We start from the raw sequence: 25,308 nt of genomic DNA, 5'->3' as shown, positions 1-25,308 counted from the left end.
GTTCCATTTTAGATACGTTGTTTGAGATGCAAATCCAAAGAGACTGTAAAATGGGCAATTAAATATACAAGTCTGGCATTCAAGGAAATGTCCAGGTTGCAGATGTAAAGCTGGGAAACATCAGCATAGCAATGGGGTTTAAAGTCATGAGACTGGGTCACCATAGGGAATGGGAAGACCAGTACCAAAGCCTGAACGTTGGAGCTCCAGCATCTGGAGATCAGGAAGATGGGGAGGAATCAACAAGGGAGGCAAGAAGTGGCATTGAACAAGGAACATCCCGAGAGCAATGTTATTAAAAGCTCAGTGAGGAAAATGTTTCAAGAATGAGGGGATGGTCAGTGGTGTCAAAGGGCATCATTAGCACAGACTTAGAATTAGCCATTGGCTTTGAAAATATGAGGGTCATCTGAGATCTTGACAAGAGATGTTTGGGTGAGGTGGTAGGAATGAAACCTTCATCAGAGAGGCTTCGAGAGAACGAGAGGAGCAAAATGGAGACGGTGACATAGACAGCTCTTTAGAGGAATTCTATTATAAAAGAAGCCTGTGCAGTGAAGCAGCAGGCACTTGGAAGGATGTGGGGATCGAGAGAGTTTTTGTTGTTGTTGTTTTTAATATGGGATCAATAAGTTTATCTGTATGCTGATGGTATTAATCCTGTAAAGGGTAAATGATGTTGGAAGGAGAGAATTACTAAAGCCATGACCTTGAGTTACTAACCTGGACTGTGACCAAAAATAGCTCTAACAGCATAATAAAAGACCAATTCAGGGACCAGCTAGGAGATTAGGCTACCTCTTATTTTATCAGGAATGTTGCTAGGTTCTTTACAGACACTATCCTTAATCTTTATGTAACAGGACCCACAGCTATCTCCAAAGTATGGGTGTAGAACTTCTTCCACCAGGATGTACGAAACCTTTGGATTCGCATGTGACCCGTGAACCCTACAGGAAAGAATTCAACCCCTTTTCATAACTAGAGTTCAAGTATATAAAGATATTTTGAATGGGAGGTAGGGTGATCATGTCAGAAACCAGTTTACACAGAGAGGCAAAGTCCCTGAAAGAAAATCACTTTAACTAAAGAAGTCTGGCATGATAGGCTCATTACCACAGGCCCAGTGAAAGGAAGTGGACACTAGTTCTGCATAAAGCATGTGACTGTACTGGAACCCAGCCTAGCCCCCTGGGGAATAACTATGTGTCCAATAAGAAAAGGACTGTGTGGTTCAAAACAAACACAAACCTACCAACCCAGAATAATTGTATTACTGAGTTTCCAAGCCCCTGTGATGCGGAACATTCTCTCTGTGGAGTGAAAATGGTAGAACTATTGGAAGAGAAGCAAAGAATTCCAATCAGCAGTGGTGAAAAGAGTAGATAATCCTAGAGGAGTTGAGGTGAAGGACAGGAAAGTGCCACTGTGAGGTGCCTGGGCGACCTTCAGCAGTGTGGCAGCTGGGACAGGGAGCCTTAGTGTAGATCAGACTAATATCAATCAAGGGCTGAAAGCAGTAGCTAAGACATTGTCTGTGACAACCCACCCTCCAGAAGACAAGAACGAGAGACAGCAAGGAGAAGGGATTGCATATTGCCATTTGGTCACCCAGTAGACTTGGGCAAAGTACCTTGTATCGTTACCTGGGATGCACAGATTACACTTATACAGCCTTAGAAGGTGCGTATTGTTATCCCATTTTTACACATGGATTCGGATGGTTAATGATTTGCCATGGCTTCCTGGTTAGTAAGCTGAAATGGAGACACAGTTATGTTTGCCCCCAAGTCTATGCCCTGTGCTCCCACACATCAGAACCATCACATTACACCACACACCACACTCTGAAGTCTCCCGATGACATTGACTGGTCCTCAGGGTTTGTCCTGCCCATGCTCCATCCAGCAGGGCCTTAGCTATGGCACTCATGGCTGGGTGCAGATTCTTACTAAAATAGCAGTTCTTTCAAATTCTCATTCCACAACCCTATAGATTATTTCAGAAGGCAAACATTTATGGTTTGCTACCAACAAAGATGAGAATAAGCATGGGGGAAATGTCCATTTAAAACTTTACCATAAACATAGTAAAACGCAAACATTCTAATAATAGAAAACAGTATCACTTAAGATATGCAGATGAGGGCCGGCCGAGTGGCGCGATGGTTAAGAACTCGCTTGGGATGCCAGAGGGCCCCGGTTTGGATCCCACATATGAGGGCCAGTGACACTGCCCTCTACAGCTAAGATGCTGAACAACAGCTCAACCTGGAGCTGGGCTGCTGTGAGTACCCGGCAACGGTGTAGGCTGCAGCCCCTGTGGCAGTGGGTTGCCATGGGCTACCGTGTGTAGCCAGCAGCCAGGGTGAGCAGCCGTCCAGAAGCTGGCGACTGATCTGCCTTGCCCAGGAAGAGTGCAATGATGGTGCCAACTTGGGCCAGTGAAGCAATGTCCTCCACAACTGGACTGAAGAACAAAAGGACAGCAACTTGTCTGTTCCCCTTCCCCCAATTCCCCAGCACTGTTCCCAGCCCCCCAATTTCCCAATAAAAATCTTAAAAAAAATACCTTATAAAAAAAAAAGATATGCAGATGACACCATCTTACTGGCAGAAAGTAGCAATGATTTGAACCGACCTCTCATGGGCCTGAAAGAAGAAAGTGACAAAGCAGGACTGCATTTGCACATCAACAAGACAAAAATCATGACTACAGAAGCAATTCACAAAGAAGACATTGAAATTGTTAAAGGTTTTGTGTACCTTGGTTCAGTCATCAATTTAAATGGAGACTATAGCCAAGAAATCAAGAGAAGGTTGAGCCTCAGAAGGGCAGCAATGTAAGAATTAGGAGAGATCAACAAGAACAAAGATGTGTCATTAGAGACCAAGGCTAAGATCATACACACCCTCATATTCCTAATTTCTATGTATGGGTGTGAAAGTTGGACAGTGAAGAAGGCTGATACGAAAAAAATTGATTCATTTGACATATGATGTTGGAGGAGAGCTGTCCAGGCACCTTGGATCACCAGAAAAGATGAACAAGTGGGTCCTAGAGCAAATTAAGCCTGAAACATTGTTGGAGGAAAAAAAAATGACGAAACAGAAGCTGTCCTACTTCAGGCACGTCATGAGAAGGCAGGATTCTTCGGAAAAGGCAATAATAATGGGAAAAACAGAAGGTAGCAGGAAAGGAGGGAGACCAAATATGAGACGGGTTGACTCCATTACGGAAGCCATAGGCATGAGTCTCAGAGCTGAGCAGGGCTGTTGAGGACAGGACATTGTGGACATCACTCATTCACAGGGTCACCAGGACTCAGATCTGACTCAGGGCCATGTAACACATATCACCCCCAAAAAGATGAAAATTGGTTCTTGGGTGTGGAGCAAAAAGTCTAACTTTTTTATTGTATAAAACACAGATATGCAAAAAGTACATATACAGATATACAGTTTATTTGTGGTATTAAAATTTCATTGGGATGTGATTAGGAAAATGTGTAAAAAAACTCCTTTGGGGGACAAATATGAAAAAAAGGTACATATAGGAAGGTGAGAATATTGAGTACGTATTTTGTGCCAGGAAAAGGCTCTTTTTTTACTTGAATTAGTCATGAATAGTAACAACCCACCAAATGTTCAGAGCGTCCCCTTTTTCCTACTGTCGCCTCACTTTCAGTATACTTCCAGTGAGGCTGTGTGACTGCACAGGGACAGGAGCCACAGTTAGGACTTACAGTTTCTAATCTGGCTCACAGCTATGGGGTGACCTTGGGCAAGCTCCAGTGCCTCCTGGAACCTGGCCCATCTTATCTCCATGATTTATGTCTCTGTTTGGCATTGCTTTGCTGACGTTTTGCTAAGGGGAGCAGAGTGCTCTTGGGCCAAACATCTAACAGCCATCAAGCCGCCTTAAGGATACAAGAGCAGGAAAATAGAGGGTCAAAAAGAGCAGTAACATAGGAAAGAGAAGCACCCAGGTCAGAAGGCAAAAAGGTGGGATTTAAATATGGTGCTAGTACCAAAGGAATGCTGGGTGAAGGGCTTCACCAGTCTCCCCCAAGAGGTTCACTACTTTAACATATCAGAGCAGAAATACTGCTGGGTAAATTACCGTCCTGGTGATGGTAACGAGCAAGGGAAGTATGACTGCCAAGTTTCCCTGTTATCTAAAGCATTTATTAAGTGCTTAATTCCACGTGCTCTTGTGCCAGGGCCCTATTCCACTAAACTAATAGAGTATCATGTAAATGCTCCCTAGCATTGGAATCTAATTAGAGATTTCATAATTTTAAAGACTACTGCTTCCCCAATATTAGTGGGAGTATTCCCCTCATATTAGTTGAATAATATTCCCCAACTCAAAAAAAGTCTCAATGGGAAATCCTAAGACGTCGTTAGGAATTTAGTCCTGCTGTTGCTATTGGTACTAATTTCTAGGTCTGTCTCTTCAAATTGTTTAATTGGCTTGTTGAAATGGGTTGGTAACATATTTCTATAAACTATTTTAGCCATGATCAGAGTTCTGTGTTATGGTTTATATGAGATTATAAATTCAAATGTCCGTGGGGATCACACTGATAACACAAATGAGTAAAGCCGGCTGAACATGAGCCGAGATGGAGAGGTGGAGCCTAGGGCGAGCTGGAGACTTTGTTTTATGTAAAGCGGGTGGCCACTACTCAGCTCTGCAGACTGCAAGCCTAGCATGCTGATTTTCAGAGTATTTCTTTAAAAATCCAGAAATCAGAATCTTACGTAAAATCTCCTGGGTTTCCCTACCACACACAAATTTTTGTTTTGAAAAAAAATTCAAAATATATAGAAGTGGAAAGAATAATACAATGAATACTTGCATTTAAAAAAAAAGATTTTATTGGGGAATTAGGGGAGGGGAACAGTGTTGGAGAATCAGGGAAGGGGAACAGACAAGTTGCTGTCCTTTTGTTCTTCAGTCTAGTTGTGGAGGATGTTGCTTCACTGGCCCATGTTGGTATTATGATTGCGCTCTTCCCGGGTAAGGCAGTTGCTCGCCGCCCATTGGATGGCTGCTCACAGTGGCTCACGGCAGATCACAAAAGATCACGCCCACTGCCAGCCAGCCCCACTGCAGCCTACGCCATCACCGGTGATTCGTGGCAGCCCAGCTCCAGGTCGAGCTGTTGTTCACCATCTTAGCTGTAGAGGGCGTAGCATCACTGGCCCTCATGTGGGATCTGAACTGGGTGGGGCCATGCTGCTCAGAGCTGGCATCCTAAGCCAGTTCCTAATCAATACGCCACTTGGCCGGCCCAATACTTGCATATTCTTTTTTTTTGTTGTTGTTGTTGTTTAGATGAGCCATCCTGCCACCTGTTGGCAGCTCAGCGGCAACTCAGATTGGGCCAGGACTCAAACCACTGTTGCTCAGAGCTCGCACTCTTGAGTGAGCTCTTAACCAACTGAGCTACTCGGCCAGCCCTACTTGCATACTTTTAACTATGCTCATTAATCAGTTTTTAGAAGTCTTTATTTCCTGTCTCTGTCTCTATCTCTGTCTCTCTCACACACACATGCACACTTTTTTGGCTGAATCACTTTCCTAAGTGTGGCAGCATGAATCTTCTAGAACAAAGACGTTCTTTTTTGTAACCATAATATGATTTCCACACTCAAGAAATTTATCATTGACTCAATACTATTATATAATATACAATCTGTGCTCAAGTTTCTCATAATGTCCCAATAATAGTTATATAGCTGTATGTATATATACACACACATATATATATATATATGTATGTATACATATATATATTTGTTGTTGTTGTTGTTGTTGTTGTTGTTGTTGTAAATCCAGGATCTAATCAATGACCATAGATTGCATTTAGTTGTCCTTGTCTTTAGGACTCCTCTAATCTAAAACAGTTCCCCAACTTTCCAACTTTATAATTCTTTTTTTGGCCTTTGATGATATCAGCATTTTTTAAGGGTCTAGGCCAATTGTTGTGCAGAATGTGCCTCAACATAGTTTGTCTGGTTGTTTCCACATGATTTGATACAGGGTAAATTTAGCAAGAACACTGCATGGGTGAAGATGTGTCCATCATACTAGTTCTCATCAGGAAGTATATGACATCAGTTTGTCCCATAATTGGTGCTTTCAGTTTTAATCTCATGGTTAAGATGGGTTTGCCGTATTTCTCAATTGTAAAGAAACATTTTCCCCTTTATTTTTTATTTTTTTAAGATTTTTTTATTGGGGAATTGCGGGGATGGGAACAGTGCTGGGGAATTGGGGGAAGGGAAACAGACAAGTTGCTGTCGTTTTGTTCTTCAATCTAGTTGTGGAGGACGTTGCTTCACTAGCCCAAGTTGGCACCATCATTGCGCTCTTCCCGGGCGAGGCAGATCAGTCGCTGGCTTCTGGACAGCCGCTCACTGTGGCTGCTGGCCGCTCACGCTGGCTGCTGGCTACACACGATAGCCCATGGCAACCCACTGCCACAGGGGCTGCAGCCTACGCCATCGCCAGCGACTCACGGCAGCCCAGCTCCAGGTTGAGCTGTTGTTCAGCATCTTAGCTGTGGAGGGCAGTGTCACTGGCCCTCATATGTGGGATCCGAACCGGGGCCCTCTGGCGTCCCAAGCCAGTTCTTAACCATCGCGCCACTCGGCCGGCCCCATTTCCCCCTTTATAATGAATAAGTAATCTGTGGGATTATAATTTGAAACTGTGTGACTACTTTGTTCCCAAGAACTTTCACCCAATGATCCTTGCCTCAATTGATTTTAGTAAGAGTTATTGTAAAATGGAGATTTTTGGACTGGCCGAGTGCACATTGGTTAGGAATTGGGTTGAGACACCAGCTCTGAGCAGCAGGGCTCCGGTTCGGATCCCACATATGAGGGCCAGTGATAATGCACCCTCTACAGATAAGATGGTGAACAACAGCTCGACCTGGAGCTGGGCTGCTGTGAGTTGCCGGCAACAGCGTAGGCTGCAGTGGGGCTGGCTGGCAGCGGGCGTGATCTTTCGTGAGCTGCTGTGAGCTGCCGTAAGCGACCATACAATGGCCAGCGAGCAATTGCCTCTCCTGGGAAGAGCGCAATGATAATGCCAACATGGGCCAGTGAAGCGACGTCCTCTACAACTAGACTGGAGAACCAAAAGGACAGCAACTTGTCTGTTCCCCTTCTCCAATTCCCCAACGCTGTTCCCCTCCCCCAATTCCCCAATAAAATCTTTAAAAAAGAAAAAAATGGAGATTTTCAACAACTCTTTTTCCATCAATTATAATTATTTCTGTAAAAAAAAGTGCTTTCCTTTACCACCACCCCCACCTCATACATATACTTTTTAGTATCACTGTGAATTCATGGATCGTCTTTTTTAATTCAACATGTTACAAACCATCACTGTCATTCTTCTTCTTGATTCTCAAATTGCACACCTTTGGCTACTTGGGGCTCCTTGAATCCAGCACCTCTGTCCTGACAGATGTTCATCATTCCTTGAGTGCTTCTTTACAATGTGCACAACAAAATGTCCCGGGCTCATCCTGCCTCAGCTCTGGAATCAGCCATTTCTGCAAGGAGCCCCAGTTCCTTTTAGTGAGAATGAAATCTGACTTTAAAGTGTTGATAAGTAATTTAAACATTTTTAAGCACCATTCCCGCCAAACAAAACACATCTGCAGACTGTGTTTGGCCTGCAGGCTCAGTTTTGGACCTTTGGATTGTACAGCTTTTCATTATCTGTAGATGTTCTCAGTAGACTGGCAGATCTGGCCCCCTGCTGCCCATTACTAATATGGAGATAGATGTTGGGAGTTTATGGAAACTGGTTGTCAATAGCATAGAAGACAAAGCAGAGCATTCCCGTGCCCACAGTGGGAGAAGCCGAACAATCCCCTTATCATCATCTCTCTTTATTTGTTCAACAAGTGGAGACCTGTTATATTTATTTTTACAAGATAACATACAAACTGCAAATAGTAACAGACTTTTTTGTTTGTTTATTGGGAGATTTTTTTGCCTTAGCTCATAAGGTGTTTATCTAGAAAGATTGTATTCCTGCTGTGTAGTGAACTCCTAAGTAATAAAGCTGCTACGCAAATACTTTGAGAACAAAAGGAGCAGAAATCAACAAGCCGGCTCATTACCTCCTTAAAGACACCCAGTTTGTAAGGAGATGAAACACATACCACCATCTGTCAGTGCCCTAAATGCCTCTACATGCACCCTGACACATACCTTAGACTCCAGAAAATAAAATATAGAACAGGAGGAGGCAAAAAAAATGATTTTACAATGCATAGGGATAAAAAGTAAATTTTACTATTGCTTTTTTTACCACTTAAATTATTTTTATTTCCAGCAAATAAAATGTATAGATAGACAACCTGTGTTACATATAGTTATTATAGAACAGTCAAACCACACTAGAAGGTAATACTTTTTATATGAAATGGAAATTTTTAAAAATGAGCAAGGCTTGTGTCTTTCACTTTAAATTTTTTTTTAAATGTTTTAATTAACCTTTTTATTTGGCAGGATTGATGTTTTAGTCCACAAATTTACTTTCAACAGGCATATTTTCTTGCTAATTATTAACATTCCTTATTACTTATTAACTTGAAAAGCACTATCGTAAAAATACTGTTGGAAAAAATTGCCAGGTTGAAAATCTTTCAACTTCATTCTTCTTTTTGTTAGAATAATGAAAGGTGAGTTTCTAAATCAACTGATGCTATCAACCATATGTAAAAACCAAACCATTTGTTTTATAACTAACAATACATTGCTGCATTAATTTTTGGCTATGTCATTGTTCGTTTTCATTTTGATCACGTTTGTACTATTGCTTCTTTTCTGGTACATTTCATATACTTTATTCATCACAATAAAACAGATCAAGCATCCACTGTGCACATTCTTAGCCTGTGCTGGGTCTAGAGAAGGATCTAGAAGAGATCACAGCCCAGGTCTCTGGCCAGAGTACCAGCCTGGCACATTCTGTTCAGTCCGTGCTGTCTACAGCAAACCTAAAATAAATAAACTTCAGCAGCACCCCTATTTTCTACCTTTTTCCGGTACTTCTCCACTCCGTATGTCATACTCCTTCCTTCTGTACCTGTCCCTGAAACAAAACATTAGCCAGGGTACCTACCATTGGGGTTCTTGGCATTTGGAGGAAATGTGGGATCAAGGCAGCTTTCCTTTACCAAAGAGAGTGGTTTGGGTGTTTTTTAAAATTTCATTGGAGAACAGCCATGGTCATTGGTTACACATTGCTTTCATGCTACAATGGCATAGTTAACTCTTTTAAGGAGGGTGCAGCTCACAGTGGCCCATGCGGGGATTGAACTGGCAACCTTGGTGTTATCAGCACCATGCTCTAACCTACAGAGTTAACCGGACACCCCTACCAAAGAGAGCATTTAAGAATGATTCCTTGGGTTCCCCATGATGGGTGCAGACTATTCCCCCTCTAGGCTGGAGATGGTGATAATTATTAAATAGCTTTTTTAAATAGTGAAAATAGCTACTCCCTCCCCCCAAGGCTGATTTATTAACTAGCTCTCTGAAATTAACTTCAAAATATCTATCTTGGTTTAAGAATACAGTGAAGAGATCATTTTAAAACCACCTGTATGATAAAGTCATATATGCTTATGTAAGAAAAAAAACCCTGAAGGTATAGAAGACTGTAATGTGAAAAGGAAACCCACCTTGCCCTTCTCTCTCTCATTGCCCCCAAACAACCGCAGTCTCATACGTCATTCCAGAGGATTTCTGTGCTTGTATAGGACATATATTTTCCTTTAAAAAACAGATACAAATGCTATCATATTGTATATACTATTCTGTACTTTTTTTTTTTACATTTAGTAATACATCTTGGACATCTTTCCAGTCAACCCAAGTAGATATACCTTATTCTTTTTAATAGCCGCCTACTATTTTATTATTTGAATGTACTATTAAAGTCCTGTAGTTTATTTAATTAATCATCTATTAATGGACATTTGGGTTTTTCTAATGGCTAACTATGTACACGTCAGACTGCCAATTTGAGAGAACATTGGGGCTAGGAAGCATGATTTCCACGGGTGGCTCATTGGGAGTGATGATGAGAGGGCCCAGTCCTGCTTCCGCTCCTGGTCCTCAGACCCACAGATTAGCTACTGAAGACACAACACCGTGTGGTGGCTGCTGACTCAGTGCATATCCCCCTGCAGGGCTGGGGAATGATTCCCTCATTCCATTAGGCTGGCTGGTTGGAGGTAGTGAGGTGTGTAACAGAACCAGTGCATCCCATGGCATACGCTAATTGTCCTGTCTCCTTTGCTGTAAAATGGGCCCCTCGGTCTGTAGTTGTGTGAACTCCCATGCCCGTAAAGCAGGCATTCTCTAAGCCCTTGATTGTGGTGCGGGCAGAAAAGGCAAAACGCTATCCAGAGTTAGGATCAGTTTCAGTAAGGACAAGTCACTACCTCTTCCAAGTAGCAGCCAGTCTACTTAAAGAACAGTGCATGTCAGTGCCTCCGTATCAGTTTTTCTACCGGCAGGTTCGGTATTTAGTGGCAGCGGTAGCCTGCTCAGCCTTGGAGAGAGGCAGCCGGGGCTCTTGGGCCATGTATTACCACTGTCCCTGTTCATGAGCCAATTACACAAGCACCGGGGTGGCCAAAGACAGAGAAGGCTGACACCCACCAGAAAAGATACCCTCTGCCTGGTTGCTCGGTGCTTCCTCTGTAGTAGCTGCTGTCTGGTGGGCATCAATATGAAGTCCCAAATCCTCAAGCTCTGTGCTCACGCCCACGAGTACAATGTATGCCTCTTCTTCAAGTGATCTTCCAATCTCGCTCTTTCCAGACTCTTTTTTTTTTTTTTAAGATTTTATTAGGGAATTGGGGGAGGGGAACAGTGTTTGGGAATCGGGGAAGGGGAACAGACAAGTTGCTGTCCTTTTGTTCTTCAGTCTAGTTGTGGAGGACGTTGCTTCACTGGCCCATGTTGGTATTATCATTGTGCTCTTCCCGGGTGAGGCAGTTGCTCACCGGCCATTCGACAGCCACTCATGGCAGCTCACGAAAGCTCACTCCCGCTGCCTGCCAGCCCCATTGCAGCCTACGCCATCGCCGGCAACTCACGGCAGCCCAGCTCCAGGTTGAGCTGTTGTTCACCATCTTAGCTGTAGACGGCAGTGTCACTGGCCCATGTGGGATCCGAACCATCAGCCCTGCTGCTCAGAGCTTGTGCTCCCAAGCCAACTCTTAACCAACCAGCCACTCGGCAGGTCCTCTTTCCAGACTCTTAAATCAACAAGACAATCTATTTGCTACTAACCATAGGTCCATGCATCTCTGAGGTCCTTTCTCCTCCATACAAAGTGAACCATCAAGTGCACTGCTTGAAGCTCTGCTCAGTGGGATGATTCCCTCTCAGTATTGTCCTTCCAGGCCACTGCCAAGTGGGGTTATAGTCTGGTGTCATCATTTGCAGCTAATGCTGGCATAATGAGCTGACCCATCTGTGAGCTGGACTTGGGGTTTTTCTCCTCCATTACTTGGAAATTCCCATTGAACCATACATGTAAGTTGAAGGAGAGGGGACAGTGCAACAAAATGGATGACATGGGAGAATAGCCCACCTCTTTTTGTAACTTGCTTGTTACCTCCAGACCTGCTTGAGCTTGATCACAAATGTATGGTTTTCATAGTCGAGCGGATTGTGGCTGCATCCATGCAGTCTTATGACAGTGGATGTCTGTGACACACTTCACTAGGGCAGCTCTGGATCATATAGTCACCTGATGTCCCATGGTCAGGTGCTCAGTCTCTACTAGTGACTTACCGGGTGTCTTTCTTTTTTTTCTTTTTTTTAAGTTAAAGTTTATTGGGGTGACATTGGTTAGTAAAGTTACATAGGTTTCAAGTGTACAATTCTGTAATACATCATCTATATATCACATTGTGTGTTCCCCACCCAGAGTCAGTTCTCCTTCCATCACCATATGTTTGACCCTGTTTACCCTCATCTAAAACCCCCCTCCTCCAGTTCCCCCTACCAGGTGTCTTTGTCAAAAATTAAGTCCCAAGTCACAGGACAATGCTCCCATACCAATGAATCTCTCCCATCCAGCCTTGCATTTCTCCACTGCCATGGCCTAGCATCATCAATATTCCAGCTGGTACATATGAACCACGTCTTGTAATGCATCCTCCTGGAGCATGAACCATATTGCCTCGGGCACTGCTACAACCTCATATTGGTTATAGGTCTGTGGGCCCTGGAAGGAGGTGGGGATAGAATCAGGAGGCACTTACCTCAGTGAGGTATTTTCAGGGTCTTCTGTGAGAGGAAGCATTTCATGTTTGGCAAACGGGCAGGGGCTGCTTCTCCCAGCCCAAAGTGGTCAGGGAAGTTTGAGGGTTTAAGGTTCTCAGCCTCATCCCCATAATGTCCCTATCCCAGTCCTCTGGGTTCCTCTTTCTCATCAGAGCCCTGACTTGGGCATAAGAGACCTGATGCGGCTGTACATTGTTTCTTTATCTCTGCTAGTCTTAAAATTAAATCCTGAGCCTGATTTTAGCAGTCTATCCTATGTCTGCAGAAGATAAATGTCTCTTTAGATACTGCCATCAGGGTCTTATGACTCCCACAGTTGACTGGTGAGTGGCTAACTTGAACCTATCATTTTCTCTTTCCTTTTTTCAACGACCTGAAAGTGTTAAGAAAAGCCAGCTCATTCGATAATCCCCATAATTGTCATTGCCCCATACTACTCATGTGCCACTGCTACTGCATAGGCCAACCTGCACCTCATTCAAAACCACCACGGATGAAAGTCTTAGTTGTGTTGCTGCGGCTCCCCAGTGCTTCCTCTTGCCCCACTTACCACCAGCAGTAGGGGCTTTGTTGCCATCTGCCTGGTGGTTGGTCCAGTTCCAGAATCCCATTCTGAAGATGTGCTAGCTAGGACCAACTGTCATAGCCCGTGTGTCCCCAGAAAGTAAAGTCTGAGACAAGGGACTCTGTTAGTAGCTTATTTGGGGAAGTGATACTATGGAGCCGGAGTAGGGGACAGGGGAGAGGGAAACGGGGAAGGAGGAAAAGCCATTGTAAGGGCAACAGAGACTAATCCTGCCAGGTCTCTCCAGGGAGCCCAAGGACCAGAAGAGGGGAGCATTTACCCACCACTTCCTGTCCCCCACTGGTCAACGGTTCCCCACATGGAGTGTGCCCTCTTGCATGTTAGAATCATCCCACCAGCATCCCATTCCTCATCACCGCAGGAGCCCCAGAGATACGGAGTGCAGCTGAGGTGTGGGAGGAGCTGCAGGTCACATCTGCACAAAGCTGGTTGCTGCAGCAATGGTTAAATCAAAAGATGGACTGAAAGGATGGGAAGCAGGAGAGGTGGCTAACACACCGACCTCCTTGCTGTTCTCAAACGTTCCAGTCAGGTCCTATGTAAGAGCCTTTGGAATGGTAGTTCTTTCTGCCTGGAACGCTTTTTCTGGACATCCTCATGACCCTCACCTTCTCCAGATCTTTTTTCATTTGTCACCTTTTCAGTGAGACTTTCTCTCATCACCCTGTTTTAAATTGCACCCTCCCATTATGCTATGCTCCCTACCCACTTTATTTCTTTTCATAAGACTTGTCACCACCTAGTGTGCTCAAATATGAGCTCCCTGAGAGCAGAGATTTTTGTCAGTTTTGTTAATTATTATAATCCCAAGCTTAGAATCATGTCCGGCACAGAGTAAGGCTCAGCATGTATTTTAAATAAAATACAACAAATGAATATATGAAAATAGAATAATTTTGCCTATATTTTAATATACTTTCCATTTTCATATATTTTTATAAAATTAGTAGCTTGCTTTCTTCACTCAACAATACATCGTTTTCATTAGGTCAATACAGAGACCTCTATTAATTTCATTCTTTTTAATAGCTGCATAGTATTTAATATTTCATGGTTTGACTATCACAATTTATTTAACCTGTTCTTTTTTATCAAAGGACATTTGTATTGTGTCCATTTTTTGCCTCACAAACAATGCTGCAATAAATACCTTTGTACACATATTTTTATGCAACAGTGCTTTTATTTATATAAGGTACATTCCCAAAAGTAATGTGCTGGGTAAAAGGGTGTGTGTGGGAGGTGGGGTGGGGCATGGGGGTGTGTGTTTCAATAGACTTTATTTTTAGAAAGGTTTAAGTTTTAGAAAAATTGAGAGCTCATATAGAGTGTTCACATACACCCCACACCCAATTTCACCTGTTATTAGCATCTTACATTAGTATAGCACATTTGCTATAATTAATGAATCAGTATTGATACACTATATTAACTGGAGTTCATACCTTATTTGTATTTTCTTAATTTTTATCTAATGTCCTATTTCTATTCCAGGATCCCATCTAGGATACCAAATGGCATTTACTTGTCATGTGTCCCTAGGCTTCTCTTGGCTGTGACAGTTTCAGACTTTCAGTGTTTTGATGGCCATGACAGTTTTGAGGAGTACTGATCAGGTGTTTTGTAGAATGTCCCTCCGCTGGAATTTTCTGGTGTTTTTCTCATGGTTAGACTAGGGTATGGGTTTTGGGGAGGAAGACATCACTGGCTGAGATAGTGTTTGTCAGGTTTTTCCACTATAAAGTTACTCTTTTTCTGTCTCTCTGTACTGTACTTTTCCGGAAGGAAGTCACTATGTGCAGCCTGCACTTAAGGAGTGGGGAGTTAGGCTCTCCTCCTTGAAGGCAGAGTGTCTATGTAAATTATTTAGAATTCTTCTATGTAGGAGATTTATTTATTCTCCCCAATTAATTAATTAATTAATTAATTCAGTCAATCAGTCATTTATATCAGCATGGACTCATGGATATTTGTGTCCCTTTGACATACCCCCATCAAAAACAATTGTTTTTGTTTTAGCACTTCCTGATTTTCTGGCACTACAAGATGCTCCAGCCTCATATTGTGTTTTTTCTGCCTTACCTAGAATTATCCATTTTCTCCAAGGAGCCCTGGTTCACTTTATTGAGAATGGTATTAGAAACCAATATCCAAGCACTAGGTGTACTTGTTGCTACTGCAGTGTGATTGCTTCTAGGCCCTTTCAGCTGACAGAGCAAGGTAATATATATGTATATACTAACCCATGTACACAAACATATCTGCAGTTATTTTATATATAATTGTCTGTATCTATAATAAGTTGAACATGAGTTCATACTGATGTCTCCAACTCAAATCCATGGATTGATTAGATCGTGGATTATGCGAGTCTCCTCTCCTTGCTTATTTGTATCCTCAGGGAGAAACCTGGCTCCTATTATCTAGCACTCATTTACTTTATTGTTCCAGTATACATCTCTAGCAGTATCAGAATTATTCATCTATATATAGCCCCATGGGAAACAACTTTATCAACAAGAATACAGGGCTTATGTGTAGTTCCTTTAGTCTTATAGACTGTACCCATTTCCAGAGTTACTTAGGTCAGCACCTTTTGCCCCCACCCCCTTCATGAGGTTGTTTCACACATTTGTAATAGATTCTTTTGTCACAGTCTGCATTCTATTCTATGATTCCCAACCTCCTCAAGGATTTTTTCAATTTGCATGCATTAAGGTTCACTCCCTGTGCTTAAGGTTCTATGGGTTTTGATAAATGCATAATGTCACATATCCACTATTACCATATCATAGAAAATAGTTTCACTGTCTTAAAATCCTGTGTTTTACCCATTCTATCCTTCCACATATCCTGTGAACCCTTGGCAACCACTGTTCTTTTTACTTTTTCCATAGTTTTGCCTTTTCAGAATGTTGTATAATCAGAATCATATAATATGTAGCCTTTTGAGACTGGCATCTTTCACTTAACAATATGCATTTAAATTTCATACATGTCTTTTCATGGCTCAATAGCTCATTTCTTTTTATTACTGTATAATATTCCATTCTATAGGTGTATCACAATTTGTTTATCCATTTACTTATAGGAAGACAACTTAATTGCTTCCATTTTTTAGTGATTATAAATAAAGCTGCTATAATCATTTGTGTGCAGGTTTTTGAGGGGACATAAGTTTTCAAATCATTTGCATAAATACCTAGGAGTATGATTACTGGATAACATGGAACAACTATCTGTAGTTTTATTAGAAATTGCCAAACCGTCTTCCAGAGTGGCTCTCCCATTTTGCATTTTCTACCAGCAATGAATGAGAGTTCCTGTTGCTCAGTATCATCACAAACATTTGGTGTTGTCAGCTTTTCACGAATTTTAGCCATTCTAATAAATGTGTAATGATATCCCATTGAGATTTTCTTTTCATATGTTACTTGATTATTTGTATTTCCTCTTCTGTGTGTTACCTATTTATGTCTTTTGCCCATTTTCCCACTGGGTTGTCTTTCTCTTCATAACATATAAAGCTTCTTTGTGATATTAGGGATATAATTCTGTATTTGTCATAATTTTGACAAATATTTCCCAGCTATTTATTTGTCCTTTGACATTGCTTGTAGTGCTTTTTTTTTTTTTTTAAGATTTTTATTGGGGAATTGGGAGATGGGAACAGCGCTGGGTAATTGGGGGAAGGAGAGCAGACACGTTACTGTCCTTTTGTTCTTCAGGCTACTTGTGGAGGATGTTGCTTCACTGGCCCAAGTTGGCACCATCATTGCGCTCTTCCCAGGTGAGGCAGATCAGTCGCCGGCTTCTGGACGGCCGCTCACTGCGGCTGCTGGCCGCTCATGCTGGCTGCTGGCTACATACGGTAGCCCATGGCAACCCACTGCCACAGGGGCTGCAGCCTACGCCGTCGCCGGCGACTCACGGCAGCCCAGCTCCAGGTTGAGCTGTTGTTCAGCATCTTAGCTGTGGAGGGCAGTGTCACTGGCCCTCATGTGGGATCTGAACCGGGGCCCTCTGGCATCCCAAGCCAGCTCTTAACCAATGTGCCACTTGGCCGGCACGCTTTTTTTGTTGTTGTTGTTGTTGTTGTTGTTGTTTTAAACAACATTATTTTATTTATTCTTTATTACAGTAAAATATACATAACATAAGATTTATTATTTCAGCCATTTTTAAGTGTAAAGTTCACTGGCATTAAGTACATTTAGATTGTTGTTAAATCATCACTGTTCACTCCAGAACTTTTGTCATCTTCCTAACGTTATTTTATTTTTATGTAGCCAAACTTACCTATTTTGTCTCTTTTCTTCTGGATTTCTTGTATTGTTTTTTTTAGGATGCTCTCTCCCATCCTAAGGTCATACAAAGATTCACCTAAAATTTTCCCAGTATTTATGTTATCTTTTTTAGACATTTTAACATATCTGAAATTTATTTTTGTATATGGAGTGGTGACTATGATTCTAATTTTCCTGATGGATAGCCAGTTTTCCCAGAATCATTATTAAAGAAAGCACATTCTTTTCAACTATCTTTACCATATGTTAATTTCCCTTAAATAGTTGGATCTGATTCTAGATTCCATACTGCTTCCGTTTGTTTATTTCTATATCAATGGCCTGTTGGCCTACCGATGATGAGGATGAAGGAGAGGAGAAGGAGAATGACAGGCACTTTATTGAAAATTTTATCATCTGGTCAAGCAAGTTGCCCCCACTAGTGTTTTCTTGGCGATTTTTAGACAGCTATAGTTGTGTATGAACCTAAGTCATTTTATCTAATTCTAAAAAAAATTCCATGTGGATTCTGATTGGAATTTCATTACATCTACATATTTTTAGAAGAATTGACCTTTTTATGAATTCTTTAGTGGAATCATTTTGTCGTGACCACACCTGTACTTCCAAAGTCCTTAAATGGGGTAAAGGTGAACTTCAGAAGTTTTATTGTGAATCAAAAGCAAAACTCGGTATTGCTGCCATTAACTCTTACAGTAAGTTGTATTGTATGATTTAGTTGAGAGCATTCATCCTGGTGAGAAGGAAGAATGAAAGGAAATGTGAAAAGCCTTGATTCTTTCTCTGCTTCTTAGTTTGGACAAGGTCTCAACCTTGCTCAGTTTCAAGCCCTTGAGAGTATTATAATATTCCGGGAATCTTTGGGAAGTACCCAGGATTAATTATTATGAAACAGGGGCGGAGGTACATCACTTTTCTCCATTCTGGGTGAATGTTAATTGACAAAAGACTCCTGCAAAGGTGTCTATGTAACTAAGACCTAGCATCAAGTTCAAAAATTATTTTTTTAGAAACAAACCCAAAACATTTTACTAAGGCAGCTCCCACTTTCTAAACTTTAATCTCTGTTCTTTTGTTATTTAGGGAGAAGAATGATGTGAAGGAAAACAGGCTATGACCATTGAGAAAATGATCTGCTGTCTTTTTCTAAAGCATAGACAGGATAAATATCCCTCACTCTCCCTACAAAGAGACCAGAGAATCCTTGACACTGAAGGATAGGAGAGACCACAGATGTAACAGTCTGTACACTGGTCAATCTGGAGCATGTGACCACTGAAGACCCCCTAGAGTAGAGGTTACAAACCCAATACAGGAACCAGGCAGGTGTGGGAAAAATGATTCACTTCCACAAATGAATACACCTTTTCTCCCTAGCTTTATTGAAATATAACTGGCACATAATATTGTGTAAGTTTATAGTGTGAAACATGTTGATTCGATACCTTTATAAATTGCAAGATACCACCATAGTATTAGCTACTACCTCCATCCTGTCACATAGTTACCATTTCTTTTTTGTGGTGAGAACATATAAGATCTACTCTCTTAGCAACATTCAAGTATATGATACAGTATTATTAGTTATAATCACCATGTTGTGATTATACCCCCAAATTGTTAAACTTTTAACTGGGAGTTTGTACCCTTTGAGCAGTACCTCCCCAGTTTCTTCACACACCTCAACCCCTGGTGACCACCACTCTACTCTATTTTATTTTGAGTTTGTTCTTTTTGGATTCTACCTATAAGTGCTATATAGTATTTGCTTTTTTTCTGTCTGCTTATTTCACTTAGCATAATGCTCTCAACGTCCATCCAGGCTGTCACAAACGGCAGGATTTCCTTCTTTCTCGTGGCTGAATAATATTCCATTGATAATACATTTTTTCTTATTTGTCTTGAAATATTCAGTCATTTCTGTTGCTTGTATGTTTTCCTATTCTTGATAGAAACACGGGTACATTGAATATCTTACTTTTCACTCTTAATATAAGAAAATTAATAATGCAAGAGTGATGATCAAGGCCAGCTGTCACTTGGCCTTAGTGTCAGGCAGTGGTAGGGAGCGGTGGGGACTGTGGTGAACTAAAGCACACAGGCTTTATCTAAAGCGAACAGCTGCTTCTCAGCCCCAGCTTACTGATGCCACAGAGACCGCAGGCCCGGCCGGCATTGCTAGATTTCTAGCATTTTCAAGAGAATCTTGATGACCAGGTTTTTAAAGTAACATTTTCTGATCTGAAATGTTGCCAACTAGTACAAAAAATGCTGTGGGCTAAGCAGGCCAAACATTTAACCTTAGAGGATGTAGGGGCCTAAGCCCATCACCATGGATGGGTGGGCAGTGAGGACATAGGGCTGATGACGAGAAGTAGGACGCTGTCCAGTGTTCTCAGCTCTACAGGGGAGCCAAGTCGGGCTCAGGTTAAATTCAGCTGACAAAAATGGAGTCCTTTTCTTCATGTAAGACAAAATGTTTCACTTCACAGTGTAATCGGAAATACCAGTATTTAAAACACAGAGAGAAAATAAAAGGGAGACCAAAGTAAAACAGCAGTGGCAAAGGCGGAAACTTTATACATGAGAAGCTGCATCTGAGCCTGAGTGGCCCCGGCTTCTAGATATAGCATAATCAAAGGATGTGGTGACTGGCCTGGTAACCACTGAGATCCCCCAGATTGGGCCAGCCCAGTTCAGAATGCTGAGGAGTAGCACCAGGCACGAGGCTTTGGCTTCACATACTGATAAAGAGGAAGGGGCTATAATGAGCCCTGAGCTGCATCTTTGTAGTGTATGTGGTAATTTAGTCTGTTCTATTGAGATGATTTGTATGTATAATAAAAGTATTAAGTAAACTTGTGAACATCCATCCTTCCTGTTGCTTGGTTCTCCTCATCTAATTCCTCTGTATGTCCTTAAAGAAGTCCATTCAGTATCGAAGTAGAAACATCCAAACCCTCCCGAATGCAAACATTCACAATATTGGAGTTATGATGGAAACCTCTAGGCTGCGGATTGCACACTGGTTTTAGGACCCGAGGTGTCCCTCTGAGTTCTGCCCCTAAGGCCAGAGAGGAGTCAACAGAGAGAGAGAGGTACTGTGTTTTGAGGTGCTAAATCCACAGGACCTTGCTGCTGGTCTCACCACTGCACTGACACTGCTTCCAGGGAGGCCACACGCCCCTGCCTGGGGAAGCCTGCTCGGTACCTCCCCACAGCATCCATCGCCTCAGGCCGCTTCCTTCTTCCGGGAGATGCCCATGACATCATGGCATCAAGCTCTGTTGTCTTCTCTCTTATCTTGGGGGACCTTCTTCCCTTTCTCCTCATCCAGTACACGTCTGGGTGCTGGGTTCCTTGGGCCTCTTCTCTTCTCACTCGCTCTTCTGGGCAATCGCATGTATCCATGGCTTTGTTTACACTCATGCTGACTCCTCGCTTCTACCTTCAGCTCACACTTCAGCCAGCCTGACTACCCCACTTTGGTATCTGAGTGCTCGCCAACCCGATATGCCCAAAACAGTACTTTCTTCCCCCTAAAACCTGCTCCTCGTCTCATTGATGGCCCCACTGTCTGCCCCCTTATACAGACCTTTGGTCAGTCCTGACACCTCCCTCTCCTTCACCCCCCATCTCCAGTCCATCACCGCATCCTGACTGTGCTGATAACAAAGTATATCTCCAAGCAGGGCCCATCTCACCACTCCCTCGCCTTCGCCGGGGCCCATGTTCCAGATACACACCTTCTGGCACATCAGATTGGAGAATCTTCCTCCTTTTTGTGCTTCAAAGTGTTTTATCCACCTAGGAAACATGATTTGCTCATTCATTCATAAATAATTATCAAATGCCTATCATGTATGAGGCCCCATGCTGGGGTACACCATCATTCTGAGTGAACAAGAGAACACGTACCCTGATATCATGGCTCTTACAGTCTATTGAAAGTATCTATTATATCTATTGACAGTAGAGGATATTAAACAAGCAACTGAACAGTAATTACTAAGTGATCCTTACTTTGTATTCTAAAGAATTTTGAAGGACACATACTTCAGGAAGGGGGGCTATGAGACATCCAGGGTCACTGAACCAATCTGGGGACATCAGGGAAGCCCTCCATAGGAAGGGGCATTTCATCTGAGCCTTAAAGGATCAGTTTCTATTAACTACCCGCCCCTCCCCCTTTCATTCTCTTTTCTTTTCCAGCCTTCTCATATCTCTCTTTGCCTTCACCAACCACCTGGGTTATAATCACTTCTCACTTACAAGCTGATAACAAACAGCTCATAGAGAGAAGTAAGACAATACTGTTTACCGCCTCCTTCAAACCAAGACAAGAAATTTCCTAAAGGACAAACAGCTTTCTTTTTCCTGGATCAAAACTAGAGAAAACGGTCTTTTGCAACTCACGTCTAGCACCTGACTTTTTCTGTTTTCAGCAACTCAAGCATCCCAACCTCGTCAACCTTATTGAAGTCTTCCGGAGGAAGCGGAAGCTCCACCTGGTGTTCGAGTACTGCGACCACACGGTTCTCCACGAGTTGGACAGATACCAGAGGGGGTGAGTGATCCATCCCTCACAAACAAAACACAAGGAAACACACTGGGACGTGTACGGGAACATTAGCAATGGCTCTTTTTCAGATTAGGTGAGAACAGCCAGTGTTTGGACAGCACACCCTGCTGCTGGGGTTGACAGAGGAGGAGTTAATGAAAATGTTGGGGAAGAGATCATAAGGAATCATTTGCATGAAGAAAGCAGCAGCAGCATTATTAGGTTGAACTTGATTTCTTTTTTGTTTTGTTTTAAAGATTTTATTGGGGAATCGGGGAAGGGGAACAGACAAGTTGCTGTCGTATTTTTCTTCAGTCTAGTTGTGGAGGACGTCGCTGCAGCCCACGCCGTCGCCGGCGACTCATGGCAGCCCAGCTCCAGGTCGAGCTGTTGTTCACCATCTTAGCTGTGGAGGGCAGTGTCACTGGTCCCCATGTGGGATCTGAACCGGGGCCCTGCTGCTCAGAGCTGGCGTCCCAAGCCAGCTCTTAACCAACGCGCCACTCGGCCAGCCCTGAACTTGATTTCTTTGGTACATTATCTCTGCCTAGATGTTGACTCTCTAAGAAAGAAAAGGAAGGATGTTAGTTATTCTGTGCCTGACCAGGAAAAGGTAAGGGCATGGAAGTTGAAAGGCAGAACCCAAAGACAATGGCTAATAGGAAGTTTACAGCTAAAACGAACATGTGGTTTCATCTGAAGCAATCCGGGTGTCTGGTCCGCTGTTTGGTCAGGACTTCTTTGGTTACAAGTGACAGAAACTCAGCGAAGCAAGTGTGGGTGAAAAAGGAATGTTGTGGCTATAACTAGGAAGGCTTGAGGGTGACTCTAAAGCCTCCTGAGCTTATCGCACATCTCTCTCTAGCCATGCAACTCTTGTGTGTGCATTAGAAGAAGGCTTAGTGAGCAGACAGAGCCTTTGTTTGAAAAAAAGGGGGGGGGTGTCATGTTCTCTGGTTAAGAGTAGCCCCTCTTCATAGCCAGAGTGAGCAGAATACAGGCTGGATTTTGACTCCCACCCACTGCTCAGCTGGTTGTCTTAAATAGAGCACTGCAGGTGGTGGCTGTTCTCTCTCTCTCAACTCTTCTTTGTGTTGGCTTCATTCTGCCTTGCAAATGAGTCTCCCTTATAAGGTAGATTTTGGAGGTGTGTGTGTGTGTGTGTGTGTGTGTGTGTGTGTGTGTGTGTGTGTATGTGGTATAGGATGGAAGGAGTTAGGAAGGGAAAAATATGATAGAAAGCATGGCTACAAGCTTTTTTTTTATTAAATTATTTTTTATTATGAAATACACATTTTTTAGAATTAGTTTCAGCTGTACAACACAGTGCAATAGTTATACTTTTTACCCCTCGAAGTGACAACCCCTCTCCCCCAATCCACCGCCCCATTTCCCCCAAATATCATACATATCTATTACAAATCCCCCGACTCCACTCCCACACTACACTCCACGCCCCATGACCATGCACATATACATATATATATTCAATCATAGTTGACATACAACACTACACAACATCAGCCTCAGGTGCACAGCGCAGCGATCAAGCCTCCCCCCCCCATCAAGCTTTTATCAACCTATGTAGCCATTGTAGAAGAAAGGAAGTTCCAGGAGAAGGTAGCATCTGCATATAAAGTCCGGTGGGCACTCTGATTGGCTCAGCTCATGTGATGCAACTATCCCTGAGACCAATCAGTGTGACCAGAAGGAGAGGGTAGAATGATCAGCAGATGCTGGGAGATATAATTCAAAGCAGGTCAGTCAAGGAAGACTTTGTGGAGGAGGTAGCCTTTGAGTTGAGAGGTAAGGAGATTTAAGAGAAGTTGATCAGGGAAAGATATCCCATCCTCCCCTTTTGCTCTGCTCCTGGGAACCCAACTTTGGCTGGGGACAAAATGCAGAGTGCATTGTACAATAGATCAGAGTGGTGGAATGACACCCCATCCCGGCTCACATTCACACTTAGTAGTTGGAGGCTGAGGCTCTTTCAACAGTGCTTGCAAGCCTTGGCTAAGAGCTTGCTCTGCCATAGAATGGTGGTTATATATGATCTACTGTGACCTCCAGGCAAATGGGATTAAAGTGGCTTGAGGTTTGTTAGTGACCGTGGCATAGGTTTTCGTGTTAATTTACACAACCAGAGTCAAGAAACAGACACCTCCCTTCAGCAAGTTACTGATACAGGGAAATGATGTGTTCGAGAGAGAAAGCCTTTAGTATGTTGATATTTGCTCTTTTGACAGCTTGCAAGTGACACTTCAATTAAAATTACTATAAGTTACTTGTGGCTATATGCTACAAGAGCGGTGTTGCGGGGAGTTTAGTTAATCATGTTAGATTGAGTCAATTGGAAACTGATAAGTGGGGGATTGAAAGCAATTGGGAGTCAGTTCTTTTTCAGCATATAGTTTGAGCAGAAGAAAAAAAGGACAGGACAAGGAGTGATTAGAGTTTTGAAAGCAGATTTTTTTTTTAACTCCAGTGGCTAAGAATATGTTATATATGTTCCAGGAAATAAAAAATGCTTTAATATGGAGGTGGATTACAGAAGGGCAAGATCAGAAGATATGTGTGGTTAAGTACAAGCAATTTTATTTCCACATGGTAACATGCAATGGTTTAAATACAAGCTTGGCTTAAGGAACGCTAATAAATGAGCAAGTTTGAAAATTAATTTTATTCTAAGGCAGGTCATATCCATTTATTTTGAAGTTTAAGGATTTTGTTTGTTTTAAAATAAAAGTCATAGGGCCCGCCGAGTGGCTCAGTTGGTTAAGAGTTTGCTTAAGAGCACGAGCTCTGAGCAACAGGATCACTGGTTCGATTCCCACATGGGCCAGTGAGCTTCGCCCAAACTGCACCCGAGCTGAGCTGCCAACAGGTGGCAGGATGGCTCAGCTGGTGAGAGCAAGTGCTCCTAATGACAAGATTGCCTATTCGATGGTGGGCTACGCCCGCCTGCGGCCAGAGGACTGAACTCGGCAACTTGAGCTGAGCTGCCATCCAGATGACTCAGTGGATAGAGCGTGCACTCAAGGTTGCCGGTTTGACTCCCACATGGAAAAAAAAAAGTCATTTTTTTATTATACTATTTAGCAATTCTCCAACCTATTTTAAATTCTATTTCATATTTTTGCTTGTCATCATTAAAAAGTAAATATTAAACTGTGTTAACCAAAGATTTTGAAATTCATAGGAAGACCTTTTTTTTTTCAATTTAGAGATCTCATACTATAAAACTTTGAAAGTACATTGAAGGAAAAGTGGATCATAATCATCTGTGTGACATTTGGCAAGTTGCTTACAGGTGTCCTCACCGTAAAAATGAGAGTTTAGTACCAGATAAAGTTGAAGAGAACTTCCAAATCTATAATGCTATGAACTGAGGATCTAATATCCTAGAAGTCAGAAGACTGGTTTTTGTTTTAGTTTCATATTTGATCTGTGAAGATCAACAAAGGATAACATGCTCATGCTGTTGTTTTCCCTGTCTGGTGCCAGGTTGGG

At 42.5% G+C, this 25,308-nt stretch overlaps 1 protein-coding gene across 1 annotated transcript in view; it reads left to right on the top strand.

The window, feature by feature from the left end:
- The window catches only part of CDKL1 (cyclin dependent kinase like 1), a 60,335-nt gene that overhangs the window by 5,781 nt on the left and 29,246 nt on the right, over positions 1-25,308 (top strand). Inside the window, 1 exon segment of the mRNA XM_019630501.1 lies at positions 21,683-21,804. Within this exon segment, the coding sequence (XP_019486046.1) occupies positions 21,683-21,804 (122 nt within the window).

This window comes from Hipposideros armiger, unplaced genomic scaffold (assembly GCF_001890085.2).
Source record: "Hipposideros armiger isolate ML-2016 unplaced genomic scaffold, ASM189008v1 scaffold_918, whole genome shotgun sequence".
NCBI classification, from domain to species: Eukaryota; Metazoa; Chordata; class Mammalia; order Chiroptera; family Hipposideridae; genus Hipposideros; species Hipposideros armiger.
Note: the sequence above shows the minus strand (reverse complement) of the source record. Positions and strands in the feature narration are given on the sequence as shown.